The sequence below is a fragment of the Lynx canadensis genome, chromosome D1 (assembly GCF_007474595.2).
Source record: "Lynx canadensis isolate LIC74 chromosome D1, mLynCan4.pri.v2, whole genome shotgun sequence".
NCBI lineage: Eukaryota > Metazoa > Chordata > Mammalia > Carnivora > Felidae > Lynx > Lynx canadensis.
In genome coordinates this window covers 101,936,065-101,953,367 of record NC_044312.2, presented here as the reverse complement: position 1 = coordinate 101,953,367, position 17,303 = coordinate 101,936,065, and the positions used below count along the sequence as shown (strand labels likewise).

The following is a 17,303-nucleotide window of genomic DNA, read 5'->3' as shown; positions in this document are numbered from 1 at the left end:
CTGTCCCCTGAAAGACTGATGTGCCCACACATACTTCTCAACAGTGCATCATTTCAAACACGGCGGAAAAAAAAAAAGCCTACGTTGATTTTAATTAAAGTATTAGGGAAGCCTGGGTGGCTCAGTCAGTGAAGCATCAGGCTTCAGGTCTGGTCATGATCTCACAGTTTGTGAGTTCAAGCTCTGCCTTGAGCTCTGTGCTGACAGCATGGAGCCTGCTTAGAATCCTCTCTCCCTTTCTCTCTGCCCCTCCCCCGCCTGCTCTCTCTCTTAAAATAAATAACCTTAAAAAAATAAACATTAAGCTTTTAAATAATCAGAAGAAAACATTTCTGAGGCAAATTGCAGTGGAGAAATTCACAATGGAAGACCGTAGAACTATCTAAAATCAAGAGGCATATTATATTTCGGGAAGTATTTGCCCCAAGTAAGATAAAGTGGTAAAGGTATTAACACATGATTCAAAGTACTAAAACATCATCATATAAATAAATGTTGAAGGCTATATGCAGAAAATAGATAAAAATACAAAAATGCTAAAAAATTAATGAGTAAAAATACTAGTAACTAAAAATATGAAACAAATGCTCCAGTGCCAATTTGCCAACTTCAAACCCAAAATACAATAATATGTTAAGATATTGGAACTGGGGTTCACCTTCGTTGGTGGGAACTCCCACACCCCCATTCAAATCACATGTCAGAACTGGAGAACTTATCAGTTTAGTTTAGACGGGGTTTTCTTTACAGATGAGTTGGAGCTGACCCCAGAGAGCCAATTCTTAAATATTCAGATTTGAAAGCCAGTTGTTAAATGGATCCTCTTGGAATTGGCAGGGGAGTGGGAGTATTTACAACAATGAAAAAATTGGCTAATGCTACCGATCAGGACTCCCCACCCCCCACCTTATCATTATACCAATGGTTATGCTTTCAGTATTTATCAGATTAATCTTATGTAGTTTGTAGCTTAAGGGATCATGGTCCTAACTGTGTCTATAGATAAACCTAAGGCACTAATCAATCATCGATAAAGAAATGATGATAATTTCAAACAAAATAATTGAAATAAGATACTTTTGTGGATTTATCTTTGATTTCAAAAAAGACTGGCACGTTCTACATTATGGGTGTCAAGAGAACGATAATACAGTTTTTCTGAAAATCAATTGAACATTATGTTTTCAGGAGTCTTAAAAATGTATACATTTACTCAGCTATTCCAATTTTAGGAATGTGCAAAAAGCATACTAAAACACTTGGGTGGAGAATTTGATGGTAATGTTTGTTTTATAATTGAGGAAAAAGAAATGAATGGCCTATTAAATACAGGCAGCCCTCACTTTGTGTGGCACTGTGTGAACTAAAACGTGCTGAATTCAAATGCGACCTGCTTTGCACAGTTCTCAAAAAAATCTGTTATCACAGCTGCCCTGCGTTTTGTAACAGTTAGGCATAAGCAGTTGCCAGAGAGAAAACTGGCTGTAAGTAACCATAGACTCCATGAGTGTTGGCTATATCATAAAGGAGAATTTGAGTATCATGTGACTGATTTTTAAATTATAATGTTCTACAGACATTAAAATAAAGAAATTACCAGTTAAGGACGGGGAAAATGATTTTTTATAGTTTTTTATGAGAAAAGAAGGGTGCATTAATATATACATTATGATGACTTTTTTATCATAGAATTAAGGAAAAGTAAATCTTGTTCCTTGTATCTATGTACCAGTTTTCCTTGATGAACAACTATCTTTTTTATAAGAAAACAAGCAAACAAAAAAAAACTACAGATTTCCAGTATGATTCAGATCTCAGTTTATAAGATTAAAAGACCTGTATTTATTAATGTCAGAATTTAGAAATAAAAGTAGGAAAAGTACGAGTCGGACTGTTCTATCACTTATTGAATTGGAAGTTCATCTAGGTTCTTTTTAATTCAAATTTTATTATTTTTCTCCTTAAAAATATTGTGCTTTTGAATATATTGAGATTCTTCAGGGGTAAATAGAACCAGGCTGATTTGTTAGGAGTGGGATGCAAGCAAGTCAATATCAATCTCTGTCTACAGAGTTTTAATGTGGAAACAAAACAAAATTTGTATTTAATTCTGAAGTTTGCTTCTTAAAAGACAATTTCTTGAAATAAAGGATTTTTTTTCTTCTTGAGCTGTAACGTTATCATCATAACATACTGTGACATTGAGATTAAGTGAAACACATTTCTGTTCCAATAAATTGTAACTGATGGATCAGTGTTTTCTGATGTTTTTATACCTTCTTTATTTATACACACAGACAATGAAATGAACACTCCCAATGCTATTGGGGATGAAGGAAAACTTGGGTACCCATTCGCTGAGAGTTACTGTACACATCAAGACATCTAAAAGAAAAGGAAAAAAAAGTTGGAATAAAACTGAAATTCTACCCTAATAACTTTCTGTAAGAGGAAGAATACAAACTGCCAAAATATTAAAAGGAAGAGATAATAAATGTGTCACACTAATATCACGCTACATTATGCACTTCAGTAAAGACCAATTTCAAAGAGTATCAAATAATCTGGAATAATCCTATGCTACAATTTAGTTGTAAAATACTAAAACCATGCTTATTAGGGTAGCTGTTATTTTACAGTAGTTTGTGGCTAGACAAGAGCCGAAAGGTAATATGTAGAATTATAGAACAAATTGCTGTCAATAATGAAGGGACAAAATGATAAAAGTGTCTTATGTAAGCAATAAAAATTCTAAATCAGGAAATGGGTGTTGTTTCCGTTAGAACTCACTTAGTCCCTTTCTGCTACTTTATTCTTAGTACATAGAAATACAATGCATTTCTGCATATTGATTTTGTATCTTGTGACCTTACTGAATTCATTTGTCAGTTCCAATAGTTTTTGGTGGAGTCGTTAGGGTTTTCTACATACACTATCATGTCATTGTCAAATGGTGACAGTTCTTCCTTACCAATTTGGATGTCTTTTATTTCTTTTGCATGTCTGATTGCTGTGGTTAAGACTTCCAATATTATGTTGAATAACAGTGCTGAGAGTGGACATCCTTGTCTTATTCCTGATCTCAGGGGGAAAGCTCTCAATTTTTCAGCATTAAATATGATATTAGCTATGCGTTTTTCATATATGGCCTTTATTATGTTGATGTGTATTCCCTCTAAACCTTTTTGTTCAGGATTTTTATTATGAATGGATGTTGTACTTTGTTAAATGCTTTTTCTGCATATATTGACATGATTATATGGTTTTTATCCTTTCTCTTGTTGATGTGATATATTACATTGATTGACTTGCAAATATTGAACAATCTTTGCATCCAGAAATAAATCCCACATGACCACTGTGAATAATTTTTTAATGTATTGTATTTTTGCATCTATGTTTATCAGAGATATTCTGTAGTTCTGTCTTTTTTTGCAGTGTCTTTATCAGGTTTTGGTATCAAAGTAATACTAACCTCATAGAATGAATGTGGAAGCTTTCCTTCCTCTTCTATTTTTTGGAATAGTTTTTGTAAAGAATAGGTATAAACTCTTCTTCAATTGTTTAGTAGAACTCATCTGTGAAACCATCTTGTCCTGGACTTTTGTTTGTTGGGAGTTTTTGATTATCAACTCAAAATCATTGCTAGTAATTGATCTTTTCAAATTTTCTATCTCCTCCTGATTCAGTTTTGGGAGATTACATGTTTCTAGGAATTTAGCCATTTCTTCTAGATGTCCAATTTACTGGCCTATAGTTTTTCATAATATTCTCTAAAAATCCTTTGTATTTCTGTATTAGTTGTTATTTTCCTCTTTCATTTATGATTTTGTTTATTTGAATCCCCTCCTGCTTTTTTTTTTTTTTTTTTTGATGAGTTTGAATAAAGGTTTTTCAATTTTGTTGATCTTTTCAAAGAATCAGCTCCTGGTTTCATTGTGATCTGTTCTATTGTTTTGTTGTTGTTGTTTTAGGTTCTATTTCATTTATTTTTGCTTTAATCCTTATTATTTCCTTCCTAACTCTGTTTTTGGGTTTTGTTTGTTCTTCTTTTTCTAGCTTCTTTAAGTGTAAGGTTAGGTTGTTTATTTGAGATTTTTCTTCCTTCTTGCAATAAGCCTGTATCACTATAAAATTCCCTTAGAACAACATTTGTCGCATCTCAGAGATTTTGGATTGTTGTGTTTTTTTTTTTTTAAGTTTATTTACTTATTTTGACAGAGAGAGTGAATGTGGGAGGGGCAGAGAGAGAGAGAGGGAGAGAAAGAATTCTAAGCAGACTCTACACTGTCAGAACAGAGGCCAATGCAGGGCTTGAACTCACAGACTGTGAGATCATGACCTGAGCCAAAACCAAGAGTTGGATGTTCAACTGACTGAGCTACTCAGGCACCCCTGGACTGTCGTGTTCTCACTGTGATTTGTTTTATTTATTTATTTATTTATTTATTTATTGATTGATTGATTGTCATTTTTATTTCCTCTCCTATTTCTTGGTTGGTCCGTTCACTGTTTAGTAGCGTGTTATTTAATCTTCACGTGTTTGTGTTTTCTCTAGATTTTTTCTTGTGATTGATGTCTAGCTTCATAGAGTTGTGACCAGAAAATATGCGTGGTATAACTTCAATATTTTTGAATTTTGAATTGAAGCTTCTTTTGTGGCTTAACATGTGATCTATTCTGGAGAATTTTCCATGTGCACTTGGAAAGAATGTGTATTCTGCTGTTCTGGGGTGGAATGTTCTGAATGTATCTGTTAAACCCATCTGTCATTCAAAGCCATTTCCCTGCTGATTTTCTCTTTGGATGATCTATCCATTGACGTAAGTGGGGTGTTAAGGTCCTCTGCTATTATTGTGTTACTATTGATACTTTCTTTATGTTTGTTATTAGCTGCTTTATGTATTTGGGTAGCACCGAATTGCTCAGCACTTTCTCTGGGTTGTTCCCTGAAAAGCTTTGGGTGGTAGGCAGGGCCTATGGTTAGACCCAATATCTGCCCCCAGCTCACTGCTGGGGCTGCAGTAAGACTGGTGTGTGTGCTTATCTCGGCCTCTCCCCAGAGCAGGAGTCACTTTGGTGTGGGGCTGGTTCCCATCAGGCTGCGTGCACACTATTAGACTTGTGGCACCGCTTTGGATGGACTGTGGCCTAGAGCATAGTGAAGTGGGCAGGTTCAGGGGCTCCTGGGTGGCTCAGTCGGTTAAGCCCCCTTCTTCGGCTCAGATCGTGATCTCACTGTTTGTGAGTTCGAGCCCTGCGTCGGGCTCTGTGCTGACAGCTCAGAGCCTGGAGCCTGCTTCGGATTCTGTGTCTTGCTCTCTCTCTGCCCCTCCCCTGCTCACGCTCTGTCTCTATCTCAAAAATAAAGCCTTAGAAATTTTTTTTTGGAAATGGGCAGGTTCATGGGAGCAGGGTGCCCAGAGCCAGCAATATCTGAGCCAGTCCACTGCAGGAGGAGTCCTGAAGCCACCTGGGAAAACTTCTTCCCAGGCCAGAATGGAGGTGCTCATCTGTGGCAGAGCATGGGGGTGGAACACTGTTAGCAAGCTGGGTGGCAAGTGTTCCTGCTGTACTGGTTCCCACAGGTGCCCATGTATCTAGACTCGGGTTGGGGGAGGGGGGAGGGCAGTGATCTCCACCAGCTCTTATGTTTTTGGAGCAGTCTCCCAAATATCGCTGTTCCTCCAACACATGCTGAGATCAGTAGATAAATCTTCCCTTATACCCCATGCATTTTTCAGATTGCAGCTTCTATGCTGTCTCTCAGTAGGGATGTTTGTTATGATATCTTTTTAAAGGCAGAAACTCAGTTTTTTCCTTCCCTCCAACCCCCCCACCCAGAGCTGAGTCCCCTGATTTTTAAAGTTGTAGATGTTAAGCACCCCTGATTATAAGAACTCACTAAGTGAGGCCCTTTGGATTTTCAAAGCCAAATATTATGGGGATTCATCTTCCTCATGTGGATTTCCCATGTCTGAGGGGTCTGGTGTGGGCGGTCTGTTCCTCTCACCTCTCCCTTTCTGCCACATCCCTCCATCCTGTGGACAGTCCCACTGGTCCATTTGACTCTGGACTGTATTTTCCACCCTTCCTATCCTCTCTGATGTGGCTTCTTCTCTACATTTGGCTGTGGAGAGTTTATTCTGCCAGTCTTTGGGTCATTTTCTGGGTTATTTCACTGATGAGGCTATAATCTAGGTGTATCATGGGTTGAGGAGAGCCTAGGACCCTACTATGCACTGTCTTCCCAGAGACTCACTGTCATCTTTTTAATTCCTGCCATTGAGGTGGCTGGGAAGTGGTATCCAGCTATAGTATTAACTTGTATTGTCTTGACAATTATAGATGTTGACATTCTTTTTCTGTCATTATTGGCCATTCATGTATCTTCCATGACGTGCCTATTCACTTCAGGATATTTTTGAAAATGGGGCCGGTTATATTTTCTCCCTGAGTTGTAGAGGATGTGTATGTGTTCTGAATGTAGGTCATTTGTCAGGATTACTCGATGTGAACATTTTTCCTAGTCTGTGGTTTCCCTGGTCTTTGTGCTCCTCAAATCTCTCATATATCTTAACGTCCTCTTCCTCACTCTCGTTAGATGATGCCTCATGTGTAACACCTCAGTGTTTACAGGGGAAAACAGGCTTTCTAATAGGAATTCTCACTTTACTATATTAAAAAAGCAAAACTAACCTATCCTTATTTTATACCTTCCACAGTATTAAAACAGATAGCTAATTTTTCTAATTGTGCTAAAGATCTCATGCACAGAACTAAGCAGTGTATGTATATGTTATGTAGGGATATTAACCCCAAAGGAGAATTCAGTTCCCAGAGCATTAAATTAAGGTTATGCCCATGAGGAACAAAGACTCTTTTAATTGGCTTTTTGGAATTATTTTTTAAATACTCTATAGAATATACTTAAGAAATATATTATAAATCTTCCCACCTTGTTTTACAAAACGTGGCAAATCAGCTTGTTACAGGTAAATCGTTTTATACATTGTTTACTAAAAATATGTTATGTCCTTTTGTATGGATATTAGTATCCCAACAATATGGAAAAAATTGCATCTACACGCATTCCATATTAATTTTTCTTCATAGCATTTGGTTGTAACTAACATAATGACAGATATCTTTGTCTATGTACTTAAATCTGTCCATTCTCTTACTATATATGCTCCATGAGGTTGGGATGTTTGGTCACTGCTATAATCCCAGAACCTAGAACAGAAAGAAAAAAACCCAGTCTTTACAGTGTAAATGAATAAATGAATGTGTGAATTTTCAAAGCAGCAAGAAGCATTCTTTATTCCGCCAACTCTTAGCTAAATATCAATACACAATATTTATTTCACTCAATAAATTTTCTGAATGGAATTAAGCTAGATAGCAACGACTTTCAAGTAAAGTGCCATACTAAAGATTTATCTTCTAGAATATATCTGAAACAATAGTGTATGAGAGTTGGTGGGACTCTACATATCCAAATTCCCTTTTTGTCCATTTGAATGATGTCAATTGCCTGTGGCTTTTCATATCTGAATTTCATTCCTTTGGGTTTTTTTCTTAGTATGTAAAAATCAAATATGCAGTTCTTCAAGAAAACAGGTATAAATTTATGAATATGTATACAAAAAATATGTAATATTATTACATTATTATGTATTAATTAGTATGAAATATGAATATACATATATACACACACACAAACAAAGGTGACAGTGTGTGTGTACATGTGTGTTTGAGTTACAAAGACAAAGAGATAACAAGAGACACAGAATAAAAATATTTATGTAGATAATGTAATGTATTTTTTAAATAGGGAAAATTCCAAGTAGATGAATATACCAATGCCTAAATGATAAAATGGGTGGAATAAATGCAGAATCTGGATCAGATGGAACTCCTCACTTTCTCTAAGACTATCAGTTTAAAGGGATAAGAGAATGTCTTCCCCAAACCACACTACAGTGACAGAATTCATTCTCTTGGGACTCACAGACGACCCTGTCCTGGAGAAGATCCTGTTTGGGGTGTTTCTGGTGATCTACCTGATCACGCTGGCAGGCAATCTCTGCATGATTATGCTGATCAGGACCAATTCTCACCTCCAAACACCCATGTACTTCTTCCTTAGCCACCTCTCCTTCGTGGACATTGGCTATTCCTCCAATATCACTCCAAACATGCTGCACAACTTCCTCTCCGACCAGAAGACCATCTCCTATGCTGGATGCTTCACACAGTGTCTTCTCTTCATTGCCCTGGTGATCACTGAGTTTTATATCCTTGCTTCGATGGCATTGGATCGCTATGTAGCCATTTGTAGCCCTCTCCATTACACTAGCAGAATGTCTAAGAACGTTTGTATCTCTCTAGTCATGGTGTCTTATACTTGTGGCTTCCTTAATGGTCTCTCCCAGACACTGCTGACTTTTCACTTGTCCTTCTGTGGCTCCCTTGAAATCAATCATTTCTACTGTGCAGATCCTCCTCTGTTAATGTTGGCCTGCTCTGACACTTATGTCAAAAAGATGGCGATGTTGGTAGTCGCTGGCTTGACCCTGTCAAGCTCTCTCTTCATCATTGTCCTTTCCTACCTTCTCATTATTGCAGCCATCTTGAGGATCCGTTCTGCTGAAGGCAGGCACAAGGCCTTTTCTACTTGTGGTTCCCACTTGACAACAGTCACCCTATTTTATGGAACCCTCTTCTGCATGTACTTAAGGACCCCATCTGAGAAGTCTGTGGAGGAGTCCAAAATAATTGCAGTCTTTTATACTTTCTTGAGCCCAATGTTGAACCCATTGATTTATAGTCTACGAAACAAGGATGTGGTTCATGCTATGCAGCAAATCATTCAGGGAAGTCTCTTTCATAAAACTGCAATGTAGCATCTCTTCATTGTAATTACTGAGTGTCTATAATAACATAGTGGTCCCTTCACAGTACAAACCTACTACTCTACAGTCATAATGTAGCTTCATAAACTGTCAATGGCATTAGCAAATTTCTCCTCAAAATTAATAGCTTCAGGACAAATTGTTTTCATAGAAACTGTAATGTTGAAATTAAACACCATTTTCCTTAGCAAAAAATATCAGAATATAATTTGGTGTTATTCCAATAATTACATAAAATATTTCAACGTCTTTACTTATTTTAGGGTAAGTATTAGAATTAATTCAGTCTGATAGAAACACTGGAAATCCATCTTCTTTGATCATATGGTCTACAGAGGCATAGTAAGGTTCAAACTGGAGTGTTTAGGTTTATACTTAAAAAGAATATGAGAGGTGTCTGGGTGGCTCAGTCCATTAAATGTCTGACTCTTGAATTTGGGCCAGGTCATGATCTCATGGTTGTGAGGCTGAGACCTGTGTCTGGCTCTGTGCTGGGTGTGGAACCTGCTTAAGATTTTCTCTCTCCCTCTCTCCCCCTGTCCCTCCACTACTCTTGTTCTAGCTCTCTCTTAAATAAATAAATAAATAAAGAAATAAAGAATAAAAAATGTGAAATAATCTATTCTTCAATGAGTGATATAGAGCAATGGTTCTGAGGCCTGAGGAATCACTGGACTGACCTTGGGGAAATTTTAAATATATGGATCCTTCATTGTATTATGCTTTGTATGTATTTTTCCTAACCAATTTTGTAGACATCCTGAGAAACTTTTTGTCTTATTGTAAATACTGTTTATGCTCCTTAATCTTGAAAATAAACTGTGAATACTTGCTTGTAAGTTTCCATAATTATGGATCCAAATCTATCATAGTATAATAGCAATGTAGGTATATTTTTTCATGTAGTAATTCTGACTTAGGTATAATTTATTCAGAGTTAATAGAATCTATCAATTGGCTTTTATAGACCTCAGAATGCCTTGGAACAGTCTAAAGATGAGTGGCATGTCTATATATTTCTGGAGGAAAACACCTGATGTTTACTTTGCTTCGTAAAAGTGTCTGTGACCGATTATTTGGCAGAGAAGCCTCTTTACACTGGTTCTCAAAATTTCTCTTGTGAAAATTAATAGTAAAGGAGATTATATGAAGAGGTACCTAATTCATCCAGATTAACACATGAACCTATGCGTTATTAATTGTCTTAAATGTTTGGTATTCTAATATTGTGCACTCTCGTTTTAACTAAGACCACCGCACTAAACGTTTATATAAAACAATTGCTGTATTTACGGTAATGTACTCAAATGGTTTTCCAGAACCATATTTAAATGACCTGCAGTTTTAGTAAGTTAGACTCCATTTCTTCCATCTCATTGGAGTGAATAAGGCTGGTATTACCAAACATGGTTGCTGTACCTAAATAAAAATATAGACAGATATTAGGGAGCAACGTTTATTGGTGAGATGTCCTAAGCCAATGGGTGACATCTGTTTGTATTTTGTTATATTTTTCTCAAAGAATTGATATTCATACATGTTCTTATAGTTCCACATACAAGTTTGAACACTGATTTTCACTTGATAGTATAACGTTTGTATTTTCATATACACTGAAGATTCTCAATGAACATCACTTTTAAAGTAGTATAAATCACGAAGTTCTATCATACTTGAGCTTCGTTACAAAAATATTACATACCGATTGTAGAAAAGAAAGTTGAAAAATACAAAAGGATTTTTCCATTTTGGAATAAAATTCAATTTCAATTTTGAAATAAAAGCAAAATTTACTTATAAACTCTTACTAAAAATGTATTTGGTGCACTTTATCTGTATATAGTTTGCTTTGCAAGCCATTATTCCATCATATTGTTGTATCCTATTATTGTTAAGACTGACTCATATCTCTACGAACATACCTGATTTTTTCTTAGAATGGAGAATTGCTGCATGAAATGCACCAAACAATCTTAGAGTATATCATTTAAAATTCCTTGCTCCTTCATTGTTGCAACTGAAACTCTTAGGAAAGGATCTGTTTTAATTGGAACAGAAGAAGAATTGAAATACACATTTAACTAATAAAAAAGGACATGATTGCTGTTGGTGTTATTTCTGATGATTCCTTAAATGAAGATTATTTACCTTTTTATTTAGAAAAAGTTTTGAATTTTATTTTGCTTTGTGGCTTTTTGCATCCTAATATTAAATGTTAGCATCTCTTGTGTGTTATTAATAGTATTTCATGGCCATATATTATAGGAATATCTTAAATTATTCTAAATACAATTTTGTTGCATGCTGTACTATTGTATAACCTTTTCCTTCATATTTTAACCCATTTCCTCTTAATACTTTTAAGAAACCCTTCATTTATTTTATTTTTTTTTTATTTTTTAACGTTTATTTATTTTTTTGAGACAGAGAGAGACAGAGCATGAACGGGGGAGGGTCAGAGAGAGAAGGAGACACAGAATCTGAAACAGGCTCCAGGCTCTGAGCTGTCAGCACAGAGCCCGACGCTGGGCTCGAACTCATGGACCGCGAGATCATGACCTGAGCTGAAGTCGGTTGCTTAACCGACTGAGCCACCCAGGCGCCCCAAGAAACCCTTCATTTTCCAGGAAATTTGTGATTTTATCTTCCTTATATAATTAGATGCATCTGTTTCTATTTCTTCTTTGACATACCTGTATATGTATTTTAACTTCTTACAATTAATGTAGGTTTAAAATGTTTTAATTCCTGATAAAATAAAATTCCATCTTTATTTTTCCCTTCAAAAATTATTACAGGAAATGAAAATCAGATGCTTCTAGTTATCCAATATATATTTTAAAAGATAATTTATTTATTTGAGATATAGAGTGCGAGCATGTCTGCGAGCAAGGGAAGGGCAAAGAGAGAGAGAGAGAGAGAGCATCCTAAGCAGGCTCAGTGTTGTCAGTGCAGAGCCGATGTGGTGCTGGATCCCATCAACTCTGAGACCATGACATGAGCCAAAATCAAGAGCTGGGTGCTTAACCGACTGAGCCACCCAGGTCCCCATAGATAGCCAATATTTTTAACCTAGCATTTATGCATATGCTGATTTAATTTATGAAATATATGAGAACATATAAATAAAAATCAAATGTGGCTATACATATAATACATATCCTTTTTAAATTGTTTGAATAATGTGGAAACACGTTGGTGTGAGTAGCCTTGTTAAAGTCTGATCCCCGTGTCTGATCGGAAGATGTAGGGAATTATAGCATAGAGAGGTCTGCTGAGGTGTAAAAAGGTGAGTTAAGTTTTTTTTGCCAGAAAGGCAGAGAGGTGCTGGTGGCCTATAAATGAGGAGCGAGAATGTGGTTTTATATATAAACACTGTGCGTTAATTAATATGACTTTTAAATGTTTATTTGTGAAAGACAGAGAGAGAGAGACAGAGAGAAAGAGAGAGCATGAGGGGTGGGGGGCAGAGAGGGAGAACGACCCAGAATCTGAAGCAGGCTCTAGGCTCCCAGCTGTCAGCACAGAGCCCCAAGAGGCACGAGAATCCACAACCACGAAATCGTGACCTGAGCTGAAGTCAGATATTTAACCAACTGAGCTACCCAGGTATCCCCATTAACTAACACTTTTACATGAACCTTAATTTTTGTACTGTACCAGTGTCCAAAATGCTGCATATTTTTCAACAGATCCATAAACACAGAACCTTATCCTTAGATGAATTTTCCTTTTGCCAACAACTGTTCCCCCAACGACTGACATGCCCACACCTACTCCTCAACGGTGAGCCATTGAATCACTGAAAAAAATTCTTGTTGATTACAATTATAATACATATCGACAATTCAACAAGCAGAAGACAATATCTCTGAGATTAGTAGCAGTGTAAGAAATTCAAGATAAAAAGTTACTCTATTTTGATGATAAAATGTTTAAAATAAGCAGCACTCAACAATTGAGCAACGATTTTGCCACAAACACAATAAAGTGGCAAAAGCATTAAGGTCTGATAAGTTCCTAGAAATCAGTTGGAGCACTGATCCCCAACATGTAAAGAAATGTTGCAAGTTGTGAATATAAATTTGCTAAAAATTTAAAATGCTAAAAATGGATGAGTGACAAGTTGGTAAAAAAACCTTGAAATAAGACACTTTTTTGTACGTATGTTGAAAAGAGTTCGAAAGGACTGGTACGTTCACATATTGTTGAGTCAAGGAAAATAATAATATACACTTTTTCTGTAAATCAATTTACCATTAAGTTTTTAAGAGTCTTAAAAAATGTTGGTCCACTTTGGGGCACCCGGGTGCCCCTGTTGGTTAAACATCCGACATTTAATTTTGGCTCCGGTCATGATCTCATGCTTCATGAGATCCAGCTCTACGTTGGGCTCTGCTCTGAAGGTGCAGAGAATGCTTGGGATTCTCTTTCTCCCCCACTCGCTAGCCCTCCCCCACTGATGCTCTCTGTCTCCGTCTTTCTCTCTCTCTTTCAAAATAAATAAACTTAGAAAAATGTCCACTGTTATTCAACTCTTCCAATTTAAGAATATGGTGAAGGCATAATAAGACATAGGGGAGTGTTTTCATAAGAATGTTTGCTTTGGAATTGAGAAAAAGGCAACAAAGGCTTATGAAATACAGGCCACCCTCACATTGCAGGTTACCCTGTTCACTGAAACTTATGCAGAATGCAAATGTGCCCTGCTTCCTAACAGTCACAGTCACCTCAGCACTGTGCCAGGTGAAGATTGCCTGCCTTTTGTAACCCTTAGGCATGGGCAGATTCTAGACGTTAAAATGACAGAAGGACCCAATTAAATAAAGGCCAAAAGATTTTACAGAGAATTTTAGAAGGAAATAGGGTACAATGATGTTTACAATATAACTTTGTTAAACACTAAGATTAAGGAAAAGTAAAATTTGTTGTTTATATGCATATACTAATTTTCGAAAAGAAACAACAATTTCTTGTATATGTACAAAAAAAAAGGCAAAAAAAAGGTATGTTACCAGTACAGTCCTGATCTTAAGATATAAACTGAAAGATCTTTATTACTGTTAGATTTCAAATAGGAAAGTGGGAAAAACAAGGGCTCCAAACAGTTCCCTAATAGTAATGGAAGTTGATGGTAATGCAGATTCCTTTCAATCCAAGTTCCCCTTATTTTTCCCCTTAAAAATACTGTGTTTCAGAAATCTAAGTGTCCATCAATAGACAAACAGATAAGGAAGATATGGTATACACACACACACACACACACACACACATAATGGAATGCTATGCAGCCATAAAGTGGGAAAAGCTCATGTTCTTAGTGACAACATCAATGAGGTAGAAGGCATTATGCTAAGTGAAGTCATTTAGACTGAGAAAGATTTATGTGGCATCTCAAAAATAAAACAAATGAATAAACAAACGAACAAAAAGACCTGTAGACAGAAAGAACACAGTCATGGTTGTCTGAGGAGATGTTGGTGGGGAGATGGAAAAATTGATGAAGGGGACTGGGATACAGAGGCTTTTAGTTATGGAATGAATAAGTCTTTGGAATAAAAGGCACAACACAGGGAGTATCATCAGTGATATTGTACTAGCATAGCATGGTGACAGATGGTAGCTACCTCGATGGTCAGCACAACATGACATATACAGATGGCGAATCACTATGTTGTACACCTGACACGAATGTAACGTTGAATTCCCACTGTACCTAAATAAAAAAATACACTGTTCTTCCAATTAATTTGAGGAAACAGACTATGCTTATGTATATTGTAGGGGTGAGGTTTGGGGAAAGTAAATATCAGTATCTTTATCTGCATACTTTTAATCAGGAAAACAATTTTTTCTTTTCTTTATTTTTTTTTTTAATTTTTTTTTCAACGTTTATTTATTTTTGGGACAGAGAGAGACAGAGCATGAACGGGGGAGGGGCAGAGAGAGAGGGAGACACAGAATCAGAAACAGGCTCCAGGCTCTGAGCCATCAGCCCAGAGCCTGATGCGGGGCTCGAACTCACGGACCGAGAGATCGTGACCTGGCTGAAGTCGGACGCTTAACCGACTGCGCCACCCAGGCGCCCCAGGAAAACAATTTTTTCTTTGACGCTCAAAACTCTATCAACCCAAAGAAAGTTCCACCAAATGAAGAATTCTTCTTGTGCTGTAACATCATCATCACAATAGCTAGAAGTACCGTGTCATGGAGATGAAGTAAAACAAATTTTGGTTCCAATAAATTGTATCTGATGCACTAATGTCCTCTGTGATGGTTTTATATCTACTGTATTCACACATACACACAATGAAATAACACTCACAACGCTTTTGAGGAGAAAGGAAAACTTGAGCACCCATTTGGTGGTGGCGACGGTACACGTCGCTACGTCCAAAAGGAAAGAAAGAAAGAAGATTAAAACTGTAGAAACTTATCTTCATGTAATAACTGATCAGAAGCTGAAACTTACATGGAGAAAGATTTTCCTAAAGAGAGAAAAATAAAAACTGCTGAAATATTAAAAGGAAAAGATGTACTAAATATGTCATATCAATGGTAAGCTATATTAATTCACTTAAGTAAAGCCAAGTTCAAAAAGTATCAAGCAATCTGGAATATGGCTGTGCTACGAGTTAGTTGGGTTTAGTAAAACCCAAATTTCCATGCTTAGAATAGCTGCTATTTTAAAAATAGTTTATGGGTACACATGAACGGAACAGCAAGGTAATATGCAGAATCACAGAGCAAGTAATTGTCAATAAGGTCGGAACAGAATCATAAAAGCCTCTAATGGAGGCCATGAAATTTCTATATCCAGAATGGGTTTCGCCCATTCCTATAGGTATCTGCTTTGATTAAGGAAAACTATCGAAACAAATGTGTTGGTTAATTAAGACGTCAACTATCAGATTCTTTGTGAAAATAATAAAGCACAGATGGTTTTCTACTCTGGATAAGTAGACATAAGAATGTACCAAAAACGAACGTATTGAAACAAATATGCAGAATTAGAGTTTTCAGCCTTTTTAGAGAAGATAATCAGCTTTCATTAAAGGAAACTATGTAGTGTATCAAGTGAATGTAAATTGTTTTCATATTCAGGAAACATACTGCAAAGCCCTGCACTTTGCTCATAAGAATAGCTCAGTGATGGTCAATATTGTGGACCTATGAGCTGAAAGGAAGGACTTGTCTGCAGACTGATCAAGGGGAAGGGAGTTCTTGAATGAGACTAGGGGACCCTGCTTAATTATAAGCAGCTGACTTCTGCTCTTGTGTTTCCCACCTGTCATCATCTACAAACAACTGTCCTTTTCATGGCTGCCATTAGGATTCTCACCTGGCCAGAAGCTGTGCATATATAATCAATGTTAGTGTTACTCCAGAGAATTGCATTCAGGTACAACCAACAGGGGTTGCTTTTTCATTGTTTTTGACACGTTTTTGTTTTTTTTCATTGGGAGACTGTCAAAATACACCTTTTCTCCATTGTGCCAAAGTTCCTCCGACACCCTGTTCTCAAAGCCTGCTTCACATCTTTGTTCCTCAGGCTGTAGATAAATAGATTCAGCATGAGACTCACAAAGATACAAACCACTGCCACAATTTTCCCTGTTCAACAGACTGCTCAGGGGCTGGTCTCAGATACATACAGAATAGGGACCCCAAAAACATGGCGACAGCGATCAGGTGGGAGCCACCGGTGGAGAAGGCTTTGCATTGGCCTTTGCTGGAAGGGATCCTCATGATGGTGGTGAAAATGAAAATGTAGGAGATAAGGATGATGAGTAGGATATAAGGATGGAACGGTGAGGTTAATCCCCACACACAAACAGAGCAGCCTGCTTTCTGTAAGTGTCTGATCCTGTCAGCATCAGGAGGGGTGGGTCAGCACAGTAGAAATGGTTGATGATGTTGTGTCCATAAAAGGATAAGCGGTAGGTCAATAGTACCTGCATTGTGCCCACCATGGTACCCAGAGGTAGGGGGCAGTGACAAGGCAGATGCAAAGGGGCCTGGACATTCTGCTGTTGTATTGTAGGGGATGGCAGATGGCCATGTACCTGTCAGAGGCCATGGTGCCCAGCACGTAATACTGCATAAGGCTGATGAAGATTCGTGGAGAGAACTCTCGTATATTTCCTTTGACCACTCCCATTTACTACTTAAAATTCTTCATCTAACTACTTCTCCTTAGCTGCTTGTCTTTCATCTTCTCATGTTTTTTAAAACCAAGGTCTCTGAAACTGGGAACCAAGAAAAGAGAAGGGAAAAAAGATTATCTACATAGCTTTCTGGATTCCATCCTTGAAGTGTTTCCTAAAAATTTTTTGAGGGGAAGGAAATGGTTGCTCTTGAATTGCATTAGTTTAAGGCTGGAAA

At 37.0% G+C, this 17,303-nt stretch overlaps 2 protein-coding genes across 2 annotated transcripts; one reads left to right on the top strand and one right to left on the bottom strand.

Moving 5' to 3' along the window:
* Positions 1–7,961: 7,961 nt before the first annotated feature.
* LOC115525877 (olfactory receptor 5M10) lies at positions 7,962–8,909 on the top strand. The gene has a single exon (XM_030333285.1). It carries the CDS (start codon positions 7,962–7,964, stop codon positions 8,907–8,909), a length of 948 nt encoding a protein of 315 aa, XP_030189145.1.
* Positions 8,910–16,374: 7,465 nt separating this feature from the next.
* On the bottom strand, positions 16,375–17,079 carry LOC115526401 (olfactory receptor 1030-like). The gene is given in 4 exon segments (XM_030333803.1): positions 16,375–16,532; positions 16,535–16,716; positions 16,755–16,899; positions 16,902–17,079. Coding segments are annotated over 4 exon segments (663 nt in total).
* Between the last annotated feature and the right edge of the window lie 224 nt (positions 17,080–17,303).

What these genes read in the sequence shown, in the direction of transcription:
- LOC115525877 (XM_030333285.1), top strand. Translation starts at nt 7,962, where the DNA reads ATGTCTTCCCCAAACCACACTACAGTGACAGAATTCATTCTCTTGGGA.